Source organism: Falco rusticolus, chromosome 4, assembly GCF_015220075.1.
Source record: "Falco rusticolus isolate bFalRus1 chromosome 4, bFalRus1.pri, whole genome shotgun sequence".
NCBI classification, from domain to species: domain Eukaryota; kingdom Metazoa; phylum Chordata; class Aves; order Falconiformes; family Falconidae; genus Falco; species Falco rusticolus.
The window spans coordinates 88,219,985-88,239,126 of NC_051190.1; the positions used below are offsets into that span (position 1 = coordinate 88,219,985).

The 19,142-nt window shown below is 41.5% G+C and overlaps 1 protein-coding gene across 2 annotated transcripts in view; it reads left to right on the forward strand.

Annotated features, from left to right (window-relative positions):
• ADCY1 (adenylate cyclase 1) overlaps window positions 1–19,142 on the forward strand; it is a 154,294-nt gene that overhangs the window by 46,978 nt on the left and 88,174 nt on the right. For both annotated transcript variants that reach the window (XR_005103897.1, XM_037385341.1), the window contains exon 3: window positions 12,296–12,414. Coding sequence is in view for 1 of the 2 variants with exons in the window: in XM_037385341.1 (XP_037241238.1) it covers window positions 12,296–12,414 (119 nt within the window). In the remaining variant the exon portion in view is untranslated. The remainder of the gene's footprint in view (window positions 1–12,295; window positions 12,415–19,142) is intronic.

Consider the following 19,142-nt stretch of genomic DNA (forward strand, 5'->3'; position numbering starts at 1 on the left):
GCTACTATGAAGAAAATTAATTCTATCCCAGCCAAAACGAGCACAGTAAATATGTGAATCAAATTGGTTATCAGCCATTTCATTTTTTCATACAAGGTATGAACTATGGCAAGTGAGCAGATTTTTAAAGAAGGCAATAGGGTATATGAACTTTGGGTTTTAGTATAAGGTATATACTCATACTCAGTGTATCAGGGGATGTTTAGGCTGCTTTTTAATGCAGGGTTTTGGGGTTTTTTGTAATCATGCCACCTATGTTAAGCTCTTACATGTTGTAATGGGTGCTGGCTTACATTGACTAGAGTAGACAAGAAATAGGTAAGTTAAAAAATAGTAGTTATATCATTCTAAAATCTGTTGATACTTTGGCTGTTAGAAGTTTTAAAGTAAATGTTTGGAAACTTCAAATATTTTCTGCTTCAAACGACTGTCAGTTACATATGCTGATGTTGTTTGACTCCTGTGAATTTTTCGGTTTATCGTTTCTACTTGCTCCATCTACGTTCCATTAGAGAGAATGAGGAGGAGGCAGAATAAGAGCACACAGGCCTGTCACTAGGTGATTAAAAATACACTACCATACAGTTTTCAATAGCTAATATTGTGGATAACAGTGGCTAAGGCAAATTATCATAGGTAGGAAGAACACTGGCTATAGTGCCTCAAATCCTTAAGTTAAATAGTAAGACAGACACTTCAAAAGTAATTTCTTATGTCTGATTTTTAAATTTAGAGCAATATCCACGACATCAGTGCTGTGTGGACACTTGTGAAATGTTATTATGTATTTTAGTAGGATGCCACAGGATAAAACAATGCAACCTCGGGAGTGATTCCTTGATGGTCTTTCTTCCCTCAGCAGAAGGAATTCATAGGGAGCTTTAAGATGTCATTAGGAAAGTTCCCTTAACGTGTATTTTTATTGTTGTCCGTAGAATTGTTTTCACTTCTAGAAGTGTCTTAATTATAACAAAAAGCTAGTTAATGCTTTAACACGAGCTTGACGCAACTTTTGCTGTGCCGCTCTTAAAACTCAAGGTGGTTCCACCCTCAACCAGCAGCTCTGCCACACAGATGCTTCACATGACAGCAAGTGGTCCAGCCACAGCCACACCTGCAGTGTGCCAAATGGTTCCTGAGTTGCTACGCTCCTGCTTAAGCACAGATTATCTCAATGATCAGGATACTGAGCTGGACACCTTGGTTTCATTCCAGTGTGTGACAGTATATGCTATTTGCATACATGTACTCTCATAGATATTTTGCCTGTTCCTTTTGGTCAAACTTCTGTGAAGGTAAAGAGCTAGACCACATCCCATTAACTGATTAAAAAATATAATTCTAGGATTATTTTTTTTTCACGTTTGCCATTCTAGAGTGAACTTCTGTCTGTCACGTAATTTAAATTCTTTCCAAGGTTTCTGTTCTCCGTTACCTCTGAAATAGAAACTGATTTAATTTGGAGTTTAGCTTCCTTTCAGGCACATTTGATTAGGAATTTCCCAGTTTGACAATGTAGTAACAAACTAAATCTGAGTCACACTTGTTATTTTAAGTGAGTGAATAGAATCATTGCTTCCTTAGCATGTTTGTGGTCGGTCCTTGTGTTTTCCTCTTTGGAAGGCACTGAGATTTTCTGCTGTTGGGTTAGTCTCACTTCCCTGCTCTGTGAAGACAAAATGAGGACAAGTAGCAAAGGACAAAACCTTTTAGGTTTTTCTAACCAAGATCAGAAAAATTCTAGACTTTTCAAAGCAAAGTATTGTATCTTAGTCTCTGGAGATTTTGGCATCTATTCCATTTTGCTGGTTTGCACTGTGATTTGCTTTCATATTGCTAAACTGAAGACATCTGTGGTTTGTGAAAAAGGAAATGCTAACTGCTTACCAATTCATATGGCTTACTTAGCTTCTAAAATTATTGCTTTTGACTTCAGGTTCCTGGGTTTTTTTAAATCCTCAGTCAGCTTACACCCACTCCTAAGCTCAGTTTCTATCACTGGCAATCAAAAAGTTTATCTTCACTGAAGAGTTCCTGCTTGTTCTACCGCTGGCAAAAATCTGTAATAAGAAAGGGCACGTGCTGATACTGAGTGGCTGCCACAGCTCTCAGCGGGTGCTGTATCTGGCGACAGCTATGCTGTGAAGTGCTGGTGTGGCATCGTGTCCTTAATGTTCCTCCGGTTGTTCCCCCATCCTGGGCCCTCGGGCACAGACGTTGTGTGCCCCAGCAGTGAGGACAGGGGACAGGCAGTGCCTGCAGCCTTCCTCCCCTGCTCCCCGGCGCTGGCCCCACGCCGCAGCAGGTTTGCCACGTACCAGTGTGCTGCTGGTGGAGCTATCGTGATTTTGGAGAAGGAGTGTGGTGAAGGAGGATGTCGTATGTTGTGGGGTGGAGGAAAAGCAGAGAGGGCCACAGTGCCAGTGCCTTCTCCAGCACGTTCTGTGGGAAAATCCCACTAGCTGGGGGCTGGAGGATTAGTGAGGGCAGAAGAGGGGGTGCCCCTGCCTTGCTGAAGGTTGAGCTCTGTGACTGTCACTTCCTGAGGAATATCTACATGCCTGGTCCAGGTATTCAGCGTTCCATTGCTGGAACAAACCAGATGTGTGTGTGGGCTGGAAGAGGTGAACCTGTAACAGCAAAGGAAACTCGGTGCAGGAGGGGTACGTCGGTGGGGCTCTGCCTGCTCTTCCACTTAGCCTGCAAGGGGGTGGCGCCGGCAAAGCTGATGCTGCTTGCAGTGCCATCCTCCTAGCATCTTCAGAAGGCAAGAAGGGAGAGACAGTGACAGGGTTGTTGTCCTAGCCCTGTTGGCAGTGGAAGGCATTGCGCTGTGCGGCACTTCAGCCTCCAGCAAACCAGAGCTCCCCTGTGCCCGGGCTGCAGGCTGCCTGGGCACTGAGTTAGCCCTTCTGTGTTCCCTTAGGTCACAGCACTGGCAGGTGACAGGTACTCCTATTCATTTCTAAGGCCCCTCTTTAATGGAATCAGAAAAGCCTTTTAAAAAGAAATTAATTTTTTTGAATTTGTGTTTTAAGCGTGTCTTTTTGTTTTTAACAAATTTATATTTGTTCAATATAACAAATTTAACAAATGGATACTCAACACATATGCACGCTGTCAGTACTACTGATCATTTCACTAAAAAAAAAATGATCACAGGGGATCACTTCACTGAAAGATGAAACCTGACCTTCCTGACTTTGCAGAAGAATGGGCAAAATGTTTTCTTTCCACATGGGAAGAGTTAGAACGGTATGTTCAGTGGCTGTTGTGTGCCAAAAAAAATTTCATCTTCATTGATGTGTCCTCAAGAACTCACTTATTAAAATTCTACTGGAGTGTGATAGATCGAAACAAGGACTAAACTAATGTTTAATATATAAGATAAGCTTTGAAAACTACCACTTGACATTTTTTTGTTTGTTTTCGTAGCAGATAGTTTCAAGTATACCGTATTACTGTCTTCCCATACCCTCTAACCTTCTCTGGATGTTTCTGTGGTTGGTAGCATGTCTGACCCACGCAGCTTTTGAACAGAACGGTGACCAAGACTAAAACAAGCAGTTTGTGTTGAGACTAATGCTTTACCTCCTAACTCCAGTTCCTCAAAGGAAGAGCACTGAGTTAGAGTATGTTTGAAATGTGTGTTTTAAGGATACAATTCCATAATTGCTGCTTATTTGGTCACTGGTGGCTGCACCTAGGGAAAGTTTCAGACCTTTCTTTTTCTTCCCCATGTTCACTGCAGAAAGGCAAAAAGTTTTGCCACTGCTTTGTATTTTTCCCTGCCTTACCTTGTTTTCCTGTACCTGTTTCTGCCTTTGCTGAAGGGACAAACAATGCAGTGTTCCACACTTAGTTTGAAGGGGTCACTTTGAAGATGCAATCACTGCTGGAGTCACAAAATACCTGTCTGTAGCAATGTACCGCAGAAGCCTGTTCCTTCCTCCCTGCTAAGCATAAGGAGGGCTTAAAGTTACCTGCTCTAGAGAATGGTCTGATTGTATCAGTATGGCTACTTGCCTGCACTATGGTGAGGCGAATAAAGATGCCTTAAGTATAAAGGCACTCTTGGGTTGTGTGAATTCAGTTTCTTCTTGATCGAGTTCACTTCCAGTAGGAAGATTTCCATTAACTGAAATGAGTATCATCTTTTCCCTGTCAAGTTTTCTGTGATGGTTTTTTGGATACCTTCAATGTTGCCAGTTAGGTTTCAAAGAGACTTAATACTAAGGATATGGCATAAAAATAAATAATAAATAATAAATAATGGTAGGTTGATGCTGCAGTCATTTATTCATTGCTAGTTTATATCTGGTGCCAATGCTGCTAGCTTGCCTTTCTGAAGATTAATCCTTACTGATATATTTCTAAAGCATTCTGATTTGGTACATATGAGGGCAACCAGGAAAACAGACTATGCTTTTTATACTTCTAGTTTCCTTGTTCATCCGCATTGCTTTTCTCTGCTTTTGTTCCCGTTTCAACAAGATTTGTGGAGCCTATCTCCAGTTATCCTACTAGCAATCTTTCAGTCCATTCTGGAATTGCAGCTGCCTTTTTAGGGTAGCATCATGCGAATACTCCACAGTCATTCAGTTGTCAGTGGGTATCAAGCTTTTTTACACGCAGAGGTTTCCCACTCATTTCGTCTCATGGATAGTACCTGAAAGGCACAATGTACTGCTGAGTTTTTGTCATCCTTATCACTTCTTGTATGCTGTCCTGTGAACTTTGTACCTTCGAGCAGTTTTATGGTGTCTTTACACCCACCCCCCAGCCCGATGCTTCTGCGCTCCATGCTTCCCGTTGTTCCCTCTGTTTTAGCCAAGACTTCACCTTCCCCTAATTCCTCTCAGACGTCTTACCTTCTCCATTGTAACTAATAACGTTCCATGTGGAATCCAATGCCTCATTAAACACTATGCTGATGACATATCCTGCCTTTCCTTTATTTAAATAAAAATAATCAGTTAACCATAGAAAGATGTCAAATGGTGCACGTCTACGCATCCAGTTCATCCGTAGTATATTGATCATCTACCATCAACCATCTACCATACCAGGATGTATGTTAGCCATCCTCCAAATCTGTGCATTAGGTGGCAACTTTATGGACAGTCTTTTATGTTTATGATTGTAATAATGACTTACTGGTAAATATAGTTTTTCAAGATATCTCAGGAACGTTCTGAAACATTGCCACCTTGTGGCTTTTAAGAAACCACCACTTCTAACAGCAGGGGGGTTTTGTGTGCTTAGTTGGAAGAAAGGGCATAGCATAGTTTAATTTGAAATAATTCACTAACGAGATCTTCTGTTCTTGCACGCATTTCACTAGGCTTCTTTGCTCTCTCACTTTTCTGTTTTCCTTGCAGGGAATTAAAATGGCTGTGCAATGTAATATAGGGATGACAGAGACCATAAACCCACTAAGCAATAGCTTTTAAAATTATTCAAGAGTGAACTTATCAAGGTATAATTAGGTAGCAGGTGGTAATATTTAGGATGTACTTTGGAGTCCCTGCTGACTAAGTAGAAGCTGAATCTCAAAATTATATGGATGAGCTGACTTTGTCTCATTAATGGTTTATATGCATGTCTGATGCTCATCTTCTCTAGGAAAAAAATTTTTTTTTAAATATGGTGGCACTTTCTATTTAAGTATAGCAATAACAGAAGACAATCTGTGATAGATGGCAAAAACGGGTGAGTTAGATTTCATATTTTGTATTGTAAAAAAGCTTGTAGAGTAGACGATCAAAATGCTCCTTTCTTTTGTGAGCTCCTTTTCCTGTTTGTCATCACTGTTGGAGTGTTACTATAACAACAAAAAAAAATAATCATATTTTATCAGCCAGGAAACAAAGGTCCCAAACCTCTTTTTCGTACATGCTTCCATTTTTCTTTCTTTCTTTTTAAAGTCCCTATGAAAATGCAAAAAGCAGTGGACTGTGGGCATGCAGCCTATCCTGAATAATGTGGTTCAGTGCCCAGGAGTGTGAGGAAGGACCGGGATCTGGAGTGCCATCCAGGGTTACTGCTTTCCCCAGCCTGAGCTCGGGAACCTCCAAGTCTCATTTGGAGAAGGCTCTGGAGCGCAGGATCCTTGGTGGGTGAGGGCAGCAGTGCCAGCATGCTGACTGTGAGCAGCAGCTCAGGAGGAGCCCAATGATGTGGAATTTTTGAAGAGACTGAGCTGCATCCACTGCAGCCCTTTTCTGATGGGATTGAAAGACATGCAAAGCAGTAAATTTTTCTGCATGGCCCTTTAGCAGGTCCAGACTGTAACTTTATTCCCAAAATGAATTCCACTAGATGTGCATATACAGTAGCATGAGAGGGCAAGGAGCAACGAGATCCAAAGAACAAGAGAAACACGAGAGCCAGCAGCTTTGAGGCAACGCTGAAGTTCCTCTGGATGTTTCTCCTGTCTCTCAGAAAAAAATGGCAACAACTATTTCCTTTGATAAAATAGTCTGCACTGACTATAAATAAGATTTTTATTTTGTTTTCTATTTATCTTATATGATAATTTACAGGATTGTAATTTAGCATGGAGAAGCACCAAGAGTACATCCAGTTTGTTGGTGGAAAGTTGTGAGGGGTCATCTAGCTGCACAGCAGGCGATGGGAAAGAAAAGCAAGGATGCTGGCTGGGAACATTGAGACATATTTCTGCATTTCATCCTGCTTTTGTGATGAAGGGAGAGTGGATTCATAAATGACTTAGAACTTGCTGAAGGAATTTGAGAATGTATCACAGTCATTTCCCATACAGATGTCAAAATAAATCATTGTGTACAATAGGAATAGAACGTGGTATTGGACTGGATAGCGTTATTTGGGAAGTTGCATGAAATGATTATAAATCAAGGTGAAAATTTCAAAGGGACTCTCAGAAAGTCATAAGTGTTTGGAAGAAGCAGTAAAATGAGAAAGACAATGATTCTCAAAATGGGAGGGGGGCAGGCATCTTCATTTGGAGATGGGCACAAGAAATGCATTTCTTAGGAATGTGCACTGTGGACTCCTGTAAAGGCAGAGCTAGGGTGTGGGTGGGAGCAGCTCTCCTAAGCGGGATGGGGATGGGAGAGGGAGCTGTGCTGAGAAGCCCCCAAATTGGAGAAAGCTGAAGAGAGCATTGGGGCAGAATAGAGCGTGCAGATGATGGAAACTTTTGCTTCAACAGTCTCTGTTTGCTTACTTCTTTCCACTTCCTCTCTCAGGAAAGAGAAATCACACTATTGCTAGAGGCTGCTGAGCCTTAAACTCCCCTGCTATTTTAGAAGACACACTTGTGTGCAGTAAGATAGCAGGATGGCTTCAGGTCTCCTCAGGGAGCCACAGGCACCCTTCCCTCCCGATCCTTGTGCTGTTGGCCCCCTTGGTACACAACGGTCAGAAGGGACCTCTGGGGATCATCCAGTCCTGCCACCCCCTCAAAGCAGGACCACCAGCGACACCAGGTCTAGTCCACTGTGGCTTTGTATAGCCAAGTCTTGAGTAACTGCAAGACAAAGTTTTTCCCCAGGTCTAACCTGGACTAAGAATTGGATGTTCAAAAAAACAAGTAGCCATATAGGATCTTTTGGGCCATTAACAGGGAGAAACAATTGTCTCCCCTCTCCCGCCCCATTTCTGTGCCTTTACATATTTTCTTCTTTGTCATGTGCATAATGGTGCTAGTTGTCGAATAGTGCCAAGGTAGTGCTGAGCACTTCCTAATTGGCTTGGGATGCACATTTTGACTTGCCTTGGAGTCAAATGAATGTTTGTTCCTTCTCTTATTTCCAGTGATGCTTCATTGCTGTGGGAGAAAGAAATCTGGATGTTTTACTAAATCGAGTGTCCTTTTCAAAATTAACTAAGTCTTCATTAATGGTGCAGAAATCCTCATTAATGAGGACAAGACAGCTGGCAGAAACAGCCCAATTTGGTGTGCCAAATCCCAGGCTAGGACTGGCAATTTAAAGTACAAGATTAATGAAAAATGCTGTGTATGAAGGAGATACAGGTCTTCATCTGTCATTTTCTTAGTGAGATTTATGCAGGAAATGCAAAATCATTGACAGACAATTCAAATCTCTGAAAAGAATCTTTTTTTTTAAGAAAGTGATTTCACTTTAGACGTCCATGTTAATGCTGAGTGAAGGTTTACAACAGGAGGAGAACAGAGCACAAATTCCTAAAATAGCTTAAGTTCGTCATAGGGCCAGGATTTAATCTTCTGGGTAGAAAACAGCTATAATAAACCTAAACAGCATCGTGGATCAGTGAGAAAGGTGAAATGTGGAAACACTGTTCTCTGTACTAGGCTCTGTCTTTTGGAATATGCCACATGTTGAGGCTACCTCTGTACAACATCATTTGTCACCAACAAGAAGGTCTGCAGTACTGGTGCTGTTGTATTCTAGTCAAAGTTGTTTCTAATTGATTAGCACTCCCTGCCTCACTCTTTCTGTTTTTTTTCTGTCACCACCCATCCCTGTCAGAAGCAACAACCGCTCAGGCATGAATGTCACCACGAATGTGACCAGCCTTGCTTTAGTGCTGTCACTTGTTCCACTCAAAGCACTATGCAGCCATGCACATCTAGTTTTCCTTTTAGTCTGCTTTTCAGATTATTTTGACACACAGGTTAGCCATACAGGAGCAAACAAAAAACATCAGGCAATGATGGTAGGACTCGCTGAGCAGGGATCCAGGCGGAGCAGGGATCCCCAAATTTTCCAAGGCCGTGTTTGGTGCATGTGAATTCCCTCTCACAGCTCCAACCCTCTGAGTCCTTGAGCATTCCTTAGGCTGACCGCAATACTGATCTGCTTGACAGATGAGATTTTGCCCAAAACAAAAAAAACTTCTTATATTATTTTTTTTCTAGAGAGGTAGGTGCTGTCTTTCATTTCTTTTCAGTGCTTCGATACTTTCCATTGCAGGGTGGTTCCTTATATTTTCCAGTCTCTCTTCAAGTGACAATTCTTTACCGCCATGATGATGCTTTCCTTCTTGGCCTGAAAGGTGAGCAGTGGCTGCCCTCTGAGGAAGCCATAATTGAGTCTTTCCTTGCTTGTTAGGTCTGAGGCTGCTCACCCTCTTTGTAGAGACTCTACAATTCTTCCTCAGTAATCCATTTTATTTTATGTATTTTATTTTATTTTATTTTAATCTCTAATAAAAAAAAAGCAAGCCACCACAATTTGATACAGGATTTTCATAAGCTCCCTTCAGGTCTTTTAATAGTCGAGCTAACATGTATAGGAATCACTGTTTTTGTCACCTCCCTTAACAGACCTCAGACCTGCAGGTTTCAGCGCTGTCAGGCACCGCATCCTGCAGCTCTCCCATGCTACCCGCCCAGTAATGATTGTTATTACTTCCCTGTCTTCGGTGCTATTTACCATGCACTGCAGAATGCTCTGTGAGGTTTTTATTCACACATCGTATTGCAATTGTGTTTTCAGGCCATTGAAGAACTATTCAGCTAACACTGGTCTCTGGAAGAGCCTTTCAGTGTAATTTTTGTTCAGTTGTTTCTCTGTTTCAGTCTGACTTTCTAGGAAACAGAAACTGAAACCCCATTCTTTCTCCATAACAGCTTTGGAATTTACTTATCCAGGTCAGCAAAATGACAACAATCTCGTTTAATATACTCACTTAAAGAGAAGCTACAGTGACCATTTAGTCCTTGTCAGACATCGTAACATTGGCATCCAGGATTATACTCATGAAATTCCAGCATCCTTTGGAGTTTATACCGTCTTAACCACCAGAGAATTTAGCCATCAGTCCAGACTTCTCTCTTGTGTGGATTCTTTATTGTCTAATAGGTGGTCGGGTCGTTTTACAACCTCAGTATATTTCAGTTAAAACAGTAAATCAACTGCAAGACACGAGTAGTAGGCAACAGAGCTTTGTAACATCCAGTGCTGACAAAACTATGTGTTTTGGATTTTAACACAATTTAGGTTACCCAAACTACAATTCTGCTGCAGAGATACAAGCATAATAACTTCAGTTAGCATAAAAATTATAGTAATTAACCATTTTCTATCAATATGTGAGGCTTTTTGGTTAATCTCTAATTGATATTGCATAAACCTTTAAGAGGCATTTAATTCCATCATATTCTTTGCAATATTCATAGTATACATATAAGAACAATAGAAAATAGTCGATATTGCTTAGCCTCAAGTCCATATGAACTGCCACAAACATGAAGGAGCTATACTCTAAAGTAAGCACTAGGGCAGCTCTGCAAAATTGAGCTTATTCCTTGGTGTTATTTTCAAATATTCAATGTGTCTCATTCCAGAAGATACTGCAAAATCAGAAATCCTTTGAGTATTGTGTGGTGGTGTTGGCTGGTGAGTATTTGCATGCAAGCAGCACAAAGCACTTGTCTGTGCAGATACCCTCTTCTCAGTGTTAATTGTTGCTCCTGATTTATTTAATGTCATTTAAATAAAAGGAAGATGTGGTTTGGCCAGGATCAGCACTTCTGTGACGTCTCGCAGCTCCATTATGGTGGCTCTCGATCATCAGATAGCAGTATCACAGAATAGTTGGGGTAGAAGGGGAACTCTGGAGGTCATCTGGTCCAGCCACCCTGGTTTCCAGGATGAGATGCTCCATCTACTTTTCCAGTACTCCAGGTGAAACTGACTGGCCAGTAGCTCCCTGGCCCCTCCTTCTTGCCTTTCTTGAGATAGGAATGACATTTTCTTTCTTCCAGTCTCCAGGCACTTATCCCAGTCACCACGTTTGAGCAAAGATTATAGAGATTGACCTTGCAATGACATCTGTCAGCTCCCTCAGTGCTTGTGGGCACGTGTAGAGGAATTGTAGAAAAATGAAGGCAGATTAATTAACATTGATAATATACAGCTGTGGGCTGGCTTCAGGGTCGGTGGGCTGGCTGATGTGGATAATGTGCAGCTGTGGCTGGTTCCTGCTAAGTAGTTAAATAGCTCTAAGAGGTATAGAAGAGGGTCCCTGGATGAAGAGAGACCTGGAAGAAGCAGAGGGAGGAGGGAGAGTGCCCTGGATGGAGGAGAGACAAGGAGAAGGATGTAGCAGAGGCAAGAAGCAGGGTGGACCGGCCTGAAGAGGATGAAGGCACAGCACGGACATTAGATGAACTGTTAAAACCTTGTGGGGGATTGGTGTCTGTGCTGGGGCAAGGTGTGGGAACTACTTATTGAAGTTAACCTGGTATGGGATGGTAAAAGCCTTGTTGTAGCCAGTTAGTTTTGGTAGTGCTGTGACAGGTGTGTCCTATCAGGGCACATGGACTTACATATGTCCAGGTTGCTTAAGTATTCCCTGACCTGATCTTCTACTACCAAGAGTATCTCTTCCTTGCTCTGAGTTCTCTGGAACATGGGATTCCTGAATCAGATCAGATGTGGTTATGTGAATTCATTCAGGTGGTTGCCATAGCTGAAGCTAGCGGGTCTGATGGTTAAACTTGGAACTGCAGTTTTAAATGGTGAGTGTTTTCTGTGTGAAAACACAACCTGAGTAGGTATAAGGACAACTTACAACACCTAAGAACACCTGCTCAGGTGTTATGTGTTAATGGGCCAGAATATGTGGAAAAACTACATAGGCCTTTATAGTCAGTACTGACAAGATCCAAAATGTTAGAGGTCCTCTTTACACCTGTCAGTGACCTATGCCAAAAATTTCTGTGGATATAGCAGGAAAGATGTTTATCCAGGGGTTCGTACTGATGTGTTCCATTCCTGAGATGGCTGGAACAGATGGTGCCACGCTGGATAAGATACCATTAAAATGGTACTTTTATTACTGTTCTGCTGATTCAGACAGTGGATAAATCTATCATCCGCTCTCACTGCTTAATAACTAGCTGTCATAGTTCTTCTAATGTAGCACTTTAATTAGATTCAGAAAAAGGACACACAAAAGGATAACAAACGGTCCTGGGAAGTCTTTCCCAGACAAATAAATGCTACTAACAATAAAGTTGTTATTATTTTTAGCATTGTGATGTTAGTGAACATTATGGACAGTTGTCTGCTCTTGAAGCTGACTCTTCGCTGTCTATAGAGTTTCTTGAGTTTTGGGGGGGTTTTTTTGTGCAGAAGACTTACAGACACCCACACAGTCTGCAGGAGTTTGAGAGAAATGGTTCCTATTGCTTATGCAGCGGAAATTCTCAGGAAGCAGACTAGGTTAGGAAAAGAGTGTTCAGTCTGCTCGTTTAAAACTTTTGAATAATTGTCACACACTGTACCACAAAACTGGTGTTGTTTATGTTTTCTTTTAGGAACGTCTCTTGATGAGTCTTTTGCCTAGGAATGTTGCAATGGAAATGAAGGAAGATTTTCTGAAACCTCCTGAAAGGATTTTCCACAAGATTTACATTCAAAGGCATGACAATGTCAGGTAGGATTGATGTAGCCTGTGAAATAATTTAAAGCAGGGAATATTTAGTACAAATACAGTAACATGCAGTTGCAGCCAGGTCTTAGAGGGGGGGGAAAAAAAAAAAGAGACAGTACAGTGAAGTTTCTTCATTTATGCCGAGGGGAGAATGGGCACACTAGGAAGACTTAATAGTCTCTGAGAAGATAATGGTGAATCAACAAATGGCTTAGAATAGTAGTGCTGGGAGGCAGACAGCTTTTTTTCAAATGAGTAGTCATTCTTTTTTTACTGTATTATATTTTGGGTAAGCAGGAGTACTTACTGCGTGGTAACTTTTACACATTTATATTTTCCTGATAGTAAGATGGGTTACTTTTAATGCAATAGACTTTCTGGGTAATAGCATGGAAATACAGAAAGAAAGAGCAATGTAAACTTAAAAAATAAAATTCCATCATATGAGCATTCTTCCTTAGAGGTTGACTGATGCTGAATGCTACTCCTTGCTCTCTTTCAGTGAAAGACTGTTGTGCAAGTACCCTCATTTACCCTGGTGGTTGCTAAAGTGCATTTTCATTCGCTATTGTTCTCTGCTCCCCCTAAAAATAAATTCCTTAAAGGCCTTGTCTGAATGGTGGTGTTTTATCATACTGCCTCTAGCTACTTTTTTCTCCAAAGTGCCTTACTTCCACACCAGAAACAGTTTTAAAGAAGTTTACTTGGTGCCACCCTTGCCCTAAGCAAGGTGCAGACTTAGTAAGTGGTGCTGCCGAGCTGCCTTGATTTGCACTGTGTACTTGCGTAAATACCCAGCAAGCTGTTGCCAACAGGTCCTGGTAGACTGCAGTTTTACCCCAGGATCTTTGTGACTGCAGATCTGAAGGATGCAGGGAAGCTCCAGTGGAGGACAGCACTACAGCATCCCTCTAGGAAGTGCTGCTGGTGCTTGGTGCCAATACTAAGATGTGTGCTTTACCCTTTTAAGGAGACTAAAACAAGTGTGTGGGGTTTGTTTTTTTTTCCCTTTTGAGTAGTGGTATTTCAGTGCGATACCAGTCAGACCTAAGAGACCATTCCCATATTCTCATGACTTGTGCTCTTCACACCAAATGTTCTGAAAACCACTATTAAAACAAACAGATAAAAAGCCTCTCTACAGTTCTAAATTCCTGGAGTTCTTAATGCCAACGCTATACAATGGAAAATAGAAAATGAGCTGCACTTTTACCTTTCCTAATGCAATGTTTTCTTTTTCTCCCAGCAGATATCTGGAAGAGGAGGTAGGCATGCAGTTAGTAAACTGCATGATTTTTCCACTCCTCACCTATTAAAAAACTGAACAATAAAAAACCCCACCAAACAACACATAAAACCCCCTCAGCAGCAACAAAGCCATCTGTTTCAGTCTTATAGATAGCTGCATGGAGAAAAAAAAAAAAAGCACCAAAGAGTCTTTAAGCACTAGATTTTGCATGTGAAAAATAAGACATACAGCTACCTTCTTCACCTTCTCCCAGAAAAACAGGGGAATACATTACAGTGGGTGTGTATATATATATATACACGCCCATGTAAGAAATGAATGATGGACTGGGAAAATATACTGGCATGTTTCAGATACACCATGTCAACAGTCCTAGTTTATCCATTAGTTGTATAAATATTTTCCAAACTCTCAAATAGTTGTTGAATGACTGCCTGCAGTTGCTGGCACCTCTGGAAGGGAATGGAAACACACCTCTTCATGCTGAGGACAGAGCCCTCAGTTTTGTGTCAAGCTTTGATGAGATCTGTAGTAAAGAGAGGAAATTATTTTGCTCACAGATAACTCTCTTCAGTTAGAAATCACTCCAGACCTCCACATTAGTACCCAGGATTTTATTTGTCTTTCTGTAGCACAAAGCATTGAACTCCTTCAGCATCAATTGAAGATTTCTGTGTGGAGAGGGGATCAGTTTAAAACTTACTTTGTATTTCCATTGGAGACCGTTCTAAGGGCATCAATGAATACTACCCATAAAAGAGCACTGAATAGGTAGCTTACAGTGCCATCAAAGGAACTTGCAAGGGCCTGGGAACTGTTGTGGTTTGTGAGAAAAACCCCTTTTCTCTTCCAAAATGCTCACATAGAGCGAACAAAAAATGCCTGCTAAGAAGGACATGTACCAGCTTGTAAAAGAGAAAGAACCCTAGGCCCTTACTTTTGGCAGTAAGATAATGGTACAAGAAATGGTTGTTGTCCATTCCAACCCTCTGCTTGTATTTATGCCTGTGCAAAAAGGAATAAGAAATCTTCCCCAGGCAGGTTCTGATATCTCCTGTGTAAAGGGTGGTAATTAAGGCGGAATATATTTATCTATGAAACCTCCCCAAAGAAGAGGTCGAAAGGAATTGTCGTAAGTTGATGAAAATCAGGCCTTTCCTAACATATTCTTCACTCTACAGATAAAGCTGCTTCTTTTCCCACGTTTTGTGTGGAACATCTGAATATTACCCAGTGATCTTGAAGAGGGTATGACTTTTTATTTTTTGTCAAAGAGGAAGAAATGAGGCTTTTTGTACATCTGCTACCTTGTAAAGTTTTTGAACAGAATTGCTGTACAGTAGGAAATGAGTTACATGTGTTCTAAATGGAAACAAACAACTTAATGCAAATGCAATATGCAAAAGGCATGCAAATACATGTCTAATGTTATTACAGCACAAGCCCAGTAAGGATACTAAATTCAAGCATTGGGAAGGTAAAATAATCACAAGCATTATAATATGTGTGCCTCATGAGAAGGAAGGAGTCCATATACAGTTCAGGAGCCATTTCAACACAGTATGGGTGTTATCTTACCGGGGTGACCCCAGCCAAGGTCGCCATGAAGGATGTGAGGACCAGATGGCAACTTACATGTGAAAACTCTGCAACAGAGCAGATTTTCTGTGATGCTTGGGCATCTTGTTCGTAACACACAAACAGCTTTTTCCTAAGGTGGGATTAAGTAATGTATGATTCATATTTCCTTCTTTATCCCTTGTCTGGCCCTACAGGGCTGAGGAATTTACAGATTACATGTATGTGCTAGGTGGCTACTGTAAAAACATACTAGTCCTGGCTGAATCTCTCCATGCAGCTGTAATTCAATTAAGTAACTTCAAGTCATATTTCAGTTCAAATATATGCCCTGCATGGAACTTTCGACCCATATTGTTTTTTGTCTCTTCTGGAACGGACTTTCCACACTCCATTAGATATTAATGAAACTGTTTCAGCACATGTATGGGTAGGATATGGCTGGCTTGGTATGTTAACAGACAAATTCCCACTCTGCTCCATAACTCAAAGAACATTCACGAGATAAACAGAAAGTGAACATTGAACTGCTACTCATTTCCTGAGCGTCTGGTACAGCAATTTCATTTAGCCTAATTTTTACAACTGTGAAATAGAACTAGCTGCTTTGTGAGAAGAGAGATTAATTTCAGGCAACACACTGCCTGATTCAACGCTACCAATAAAAAGATCATTGCGGTGTTTAGAGGTTGTTGTGACCCAGTCTGAGGCCAGATCAGTCTGCAGCTATTTATATGCAAATATTTCTGGTGTCTCCTGTCTTCTAGAAAGCATCAGAACTCAAAAAAAAAAAGAGTTTAACTTACCCATTCCAGTGTTTCAAAAAGCTGTGTTCATGGCGCCTGTGAGCAGCATTTCTTATGGTCTTTCTGAGCTCGTAAGACTTCACGGTGAACTAGTTTTCATTAATGATTATTTTGTAAAAACATGCATACCCCTTTGATTTTAGTTTTAACAGCCTGTGTGAATTTTTTGAGAAAGCTTTTTTTCTTAATTGTTGCAGTGAGTTATAGATAAAGTTATTAATAATTTTCCCTTATGATTGATCTTTAAGGAAAAAAAACAAACCGTACAGGTTCCTTTCTGAGGCCGCATGTGCCATTAAGATATTCTTCTTATTATAAGTTCTGGTCTAATTGACCAAATGAGCCAAGTGGAAATAAAAAACGGGGCACACAGCCCCTCCTTAATTTGCTGAGTATTTGTTTATACAAGTGGCTCCACTGAAAGCAGCGGGACTATTGCAGTGCACAAAGTACATGAACGCGCGCTGTTAAAAGTGAATGTTTGCCACCTACAAGCTCTTAAATCTCTTGTGTAACTTGGCAGGATTTCTCCTTCTGAATGCCCCATAGAGTGGCATAGAAAAGGGCTGCTCCTTGCAATTGGGGAGCGGATTCAGTCTCTGAAGCCAAGTCTCAGTTTTCCGTGCTGGGATTTAGCGGGTGCAGCGGCTTCCTGCAGTGCTGCAGGAGGGCTGCAGCCACCAGGCAGGCGCTGGCTATGCCTGCCCGCAGGGATCACAGCGGGGAAAGCAGGAATACAGGGGGGATCACTCAGGGCTTGTCAACACAGGAATGCTCCAGATCGTCAAGGAGTATGAGATAATGATGTGTGTAGCTTGTATACCTGTGCTGAACCAGCTCAACTGCTTGTTTGTGACAGAGATGAAAGAAATTGCGGTTTAAAATGCTTTATTTCCTGAAGTTGCTCACTGCAGTGTTGCTTTGCTTTTATTCAGAATTTGTATACCAGAAGCAGTTGGAAATACCTGTTTGCATATCAAATCAAATACTCAGGTAACTTTAAAAAAAGTTCATATGAAACCTCCATTAAAAATTAAAATCATGGAATCACAGAATGGTTTGGGTTGGAACGAAACTTTAAAGATCCCCTAGTGCAACCCCTTTGCTATGGGCAGGGACACCTCCCACCAGCCCAGGTTGCTCCAAGGCCCATCCAGCCTGGCCTTGAGCCCTGCCAGGGATGGGGCAGCCACAGATGCTCTGGGCAGCCTGTGCCAGTGCCTCACCACCTTAATTGTAAAGAATCTCTTCCTTTTATCTCATCTAAATCTACCCTCTTTCAGCTTAAAACCTTTGTCCCTTGTCCTATTGCTACAGACCCTGGTGTAGTCTCTTGCTGACTTTCTTATGAGCCCCCTTTATATATTGAAAGGTACAATAAGGTCTCCCTGGAGCCTTCTTCATGCTGAACAACCCCAACTCTCTCAGCCTGTCTTCACAGGAGAGGTGCTCCAGCCCTCTGAGCATTCTTGTGACCCTCATCTGGACCCACTCTGACAGGTCCATGCGATTCTTGTGCTGGAGGTCCCAGAGCTGGATGCAGTGCTCCAGGTGGGATCTCATGAAAGTGTAATAAAGAGGGAGAATCACCTCAACCTTAACCTGCTGACCGTGCTTCCTTTTGTGCATCCTGGGATACAATTATCTTTCAGGGCTGCAAGAGCACAGTGCCAACTCATGTCTGGTATCCCATCCACCAGTACCCCCAAGTCCTCCTCTGCAGGGCTGCTCTCCATCCATTCCTTCCTCAGTCTGTATCTGTGTTTGGGATTGCCCCAGTCCAGGGGCAGGACGTTGCACTTGGCCTTGTTGAACTTCATGAGGTTTGCATGAATGCAGTCCACAAGCATGTCTGGGTCCTTCTGGATGGCATCCCCTCCCTCTAGTGAATCAACTGCACTACTCAGCTTGGTGTCATCTTCAGACTTGCTGAGGGTGCAGTCAATCCTTCTGTCTATGTTATTAATAAATTAGGAGAGAAACCAATAGGCAAAAGAAAAACACTGCCCTTCAGCACTTACAAGTCTGTATTTACACATTAAGATCCAAGTATCTATCATACATGCTTTGTCGCAGTAGTCTGTGGGGCGTACAGTCTTATTTATGTGGATTTTAGAGTGTAGGTGTGTTGTCTGTGTGCGGAGTGTCTAGCAGGAGCTGTTCATCCGTAACTGTAGGGTGCAATTACTGTATACTAATAGGAGGAGCTGTTTTCTCAATGTTTTTGGGAAAAGTTATCTTTTGAGAAAGCTAGATGTGTTTCACTAAGAAAGAAATAGTCCAAGATAAGAGGGAAAGATGCAGTGCGCAGAAGTTATAGCAGGACATGTTCTGTAGGAAACAAAACTCCTTTGAAGAAATTCATTTGGAAATTTGGTCTCTTTTGCAGTTGCATATAACTTCTTGAGCTTATGTTTATTTCAAAATGTTTCAGACCTATTTGTTGTGAGATCATTTAGTATTATTCGTAACTAAACCAAGCCATTTATGTATTAAATATTATTAATGAAAAAATCAGATAGCTTTCTATCAAAGTAGTCAAAAATAAGCTAATTTTCCTATCAAATGTAGAAAGGTGACTATGCAAATGTTAGAAAGACGAGCCATGTTTTCAGTTAGGAATATTTAAGTCACACTCTAGCAATCAATACATTTAAATAAAACAAACAAAAAAAATTTAAACGAAAATATTATACAAAAAACCAAACGTTTTAAGTATATTTTAGTAATTGAGGGTAGAGACCGGTCAAAAGTTTCAGAAAGTAGCTACAGCAAAGTTAGAGTCAAGGCTGGGTTTTCTCCTCGCTCTGGGCATGCCCTCAGAAGGAAGGCAGCGCTAAGCCAGGTGCAGCCACACGGGTACGCGGTTATTAACCACCAGCAGAAGGTGTTACAGGAACGACGGGGGGGATTGAGTCATGGAAAGTGTAACCGTAGCTGTTACCTTGAGAAAGAAAACCAGTGAACAAAAGTGTGTCTTGCACCTCAAATCAAGCCATATGAAAGAAAGATTTCAAACTAGTGTCCTGCTGCTTCTTTCTTGTGCTTTAGTACTACTCGGTGTAGGTTCCTCTCCTCTTTTGCGATCAAGAAAGCAG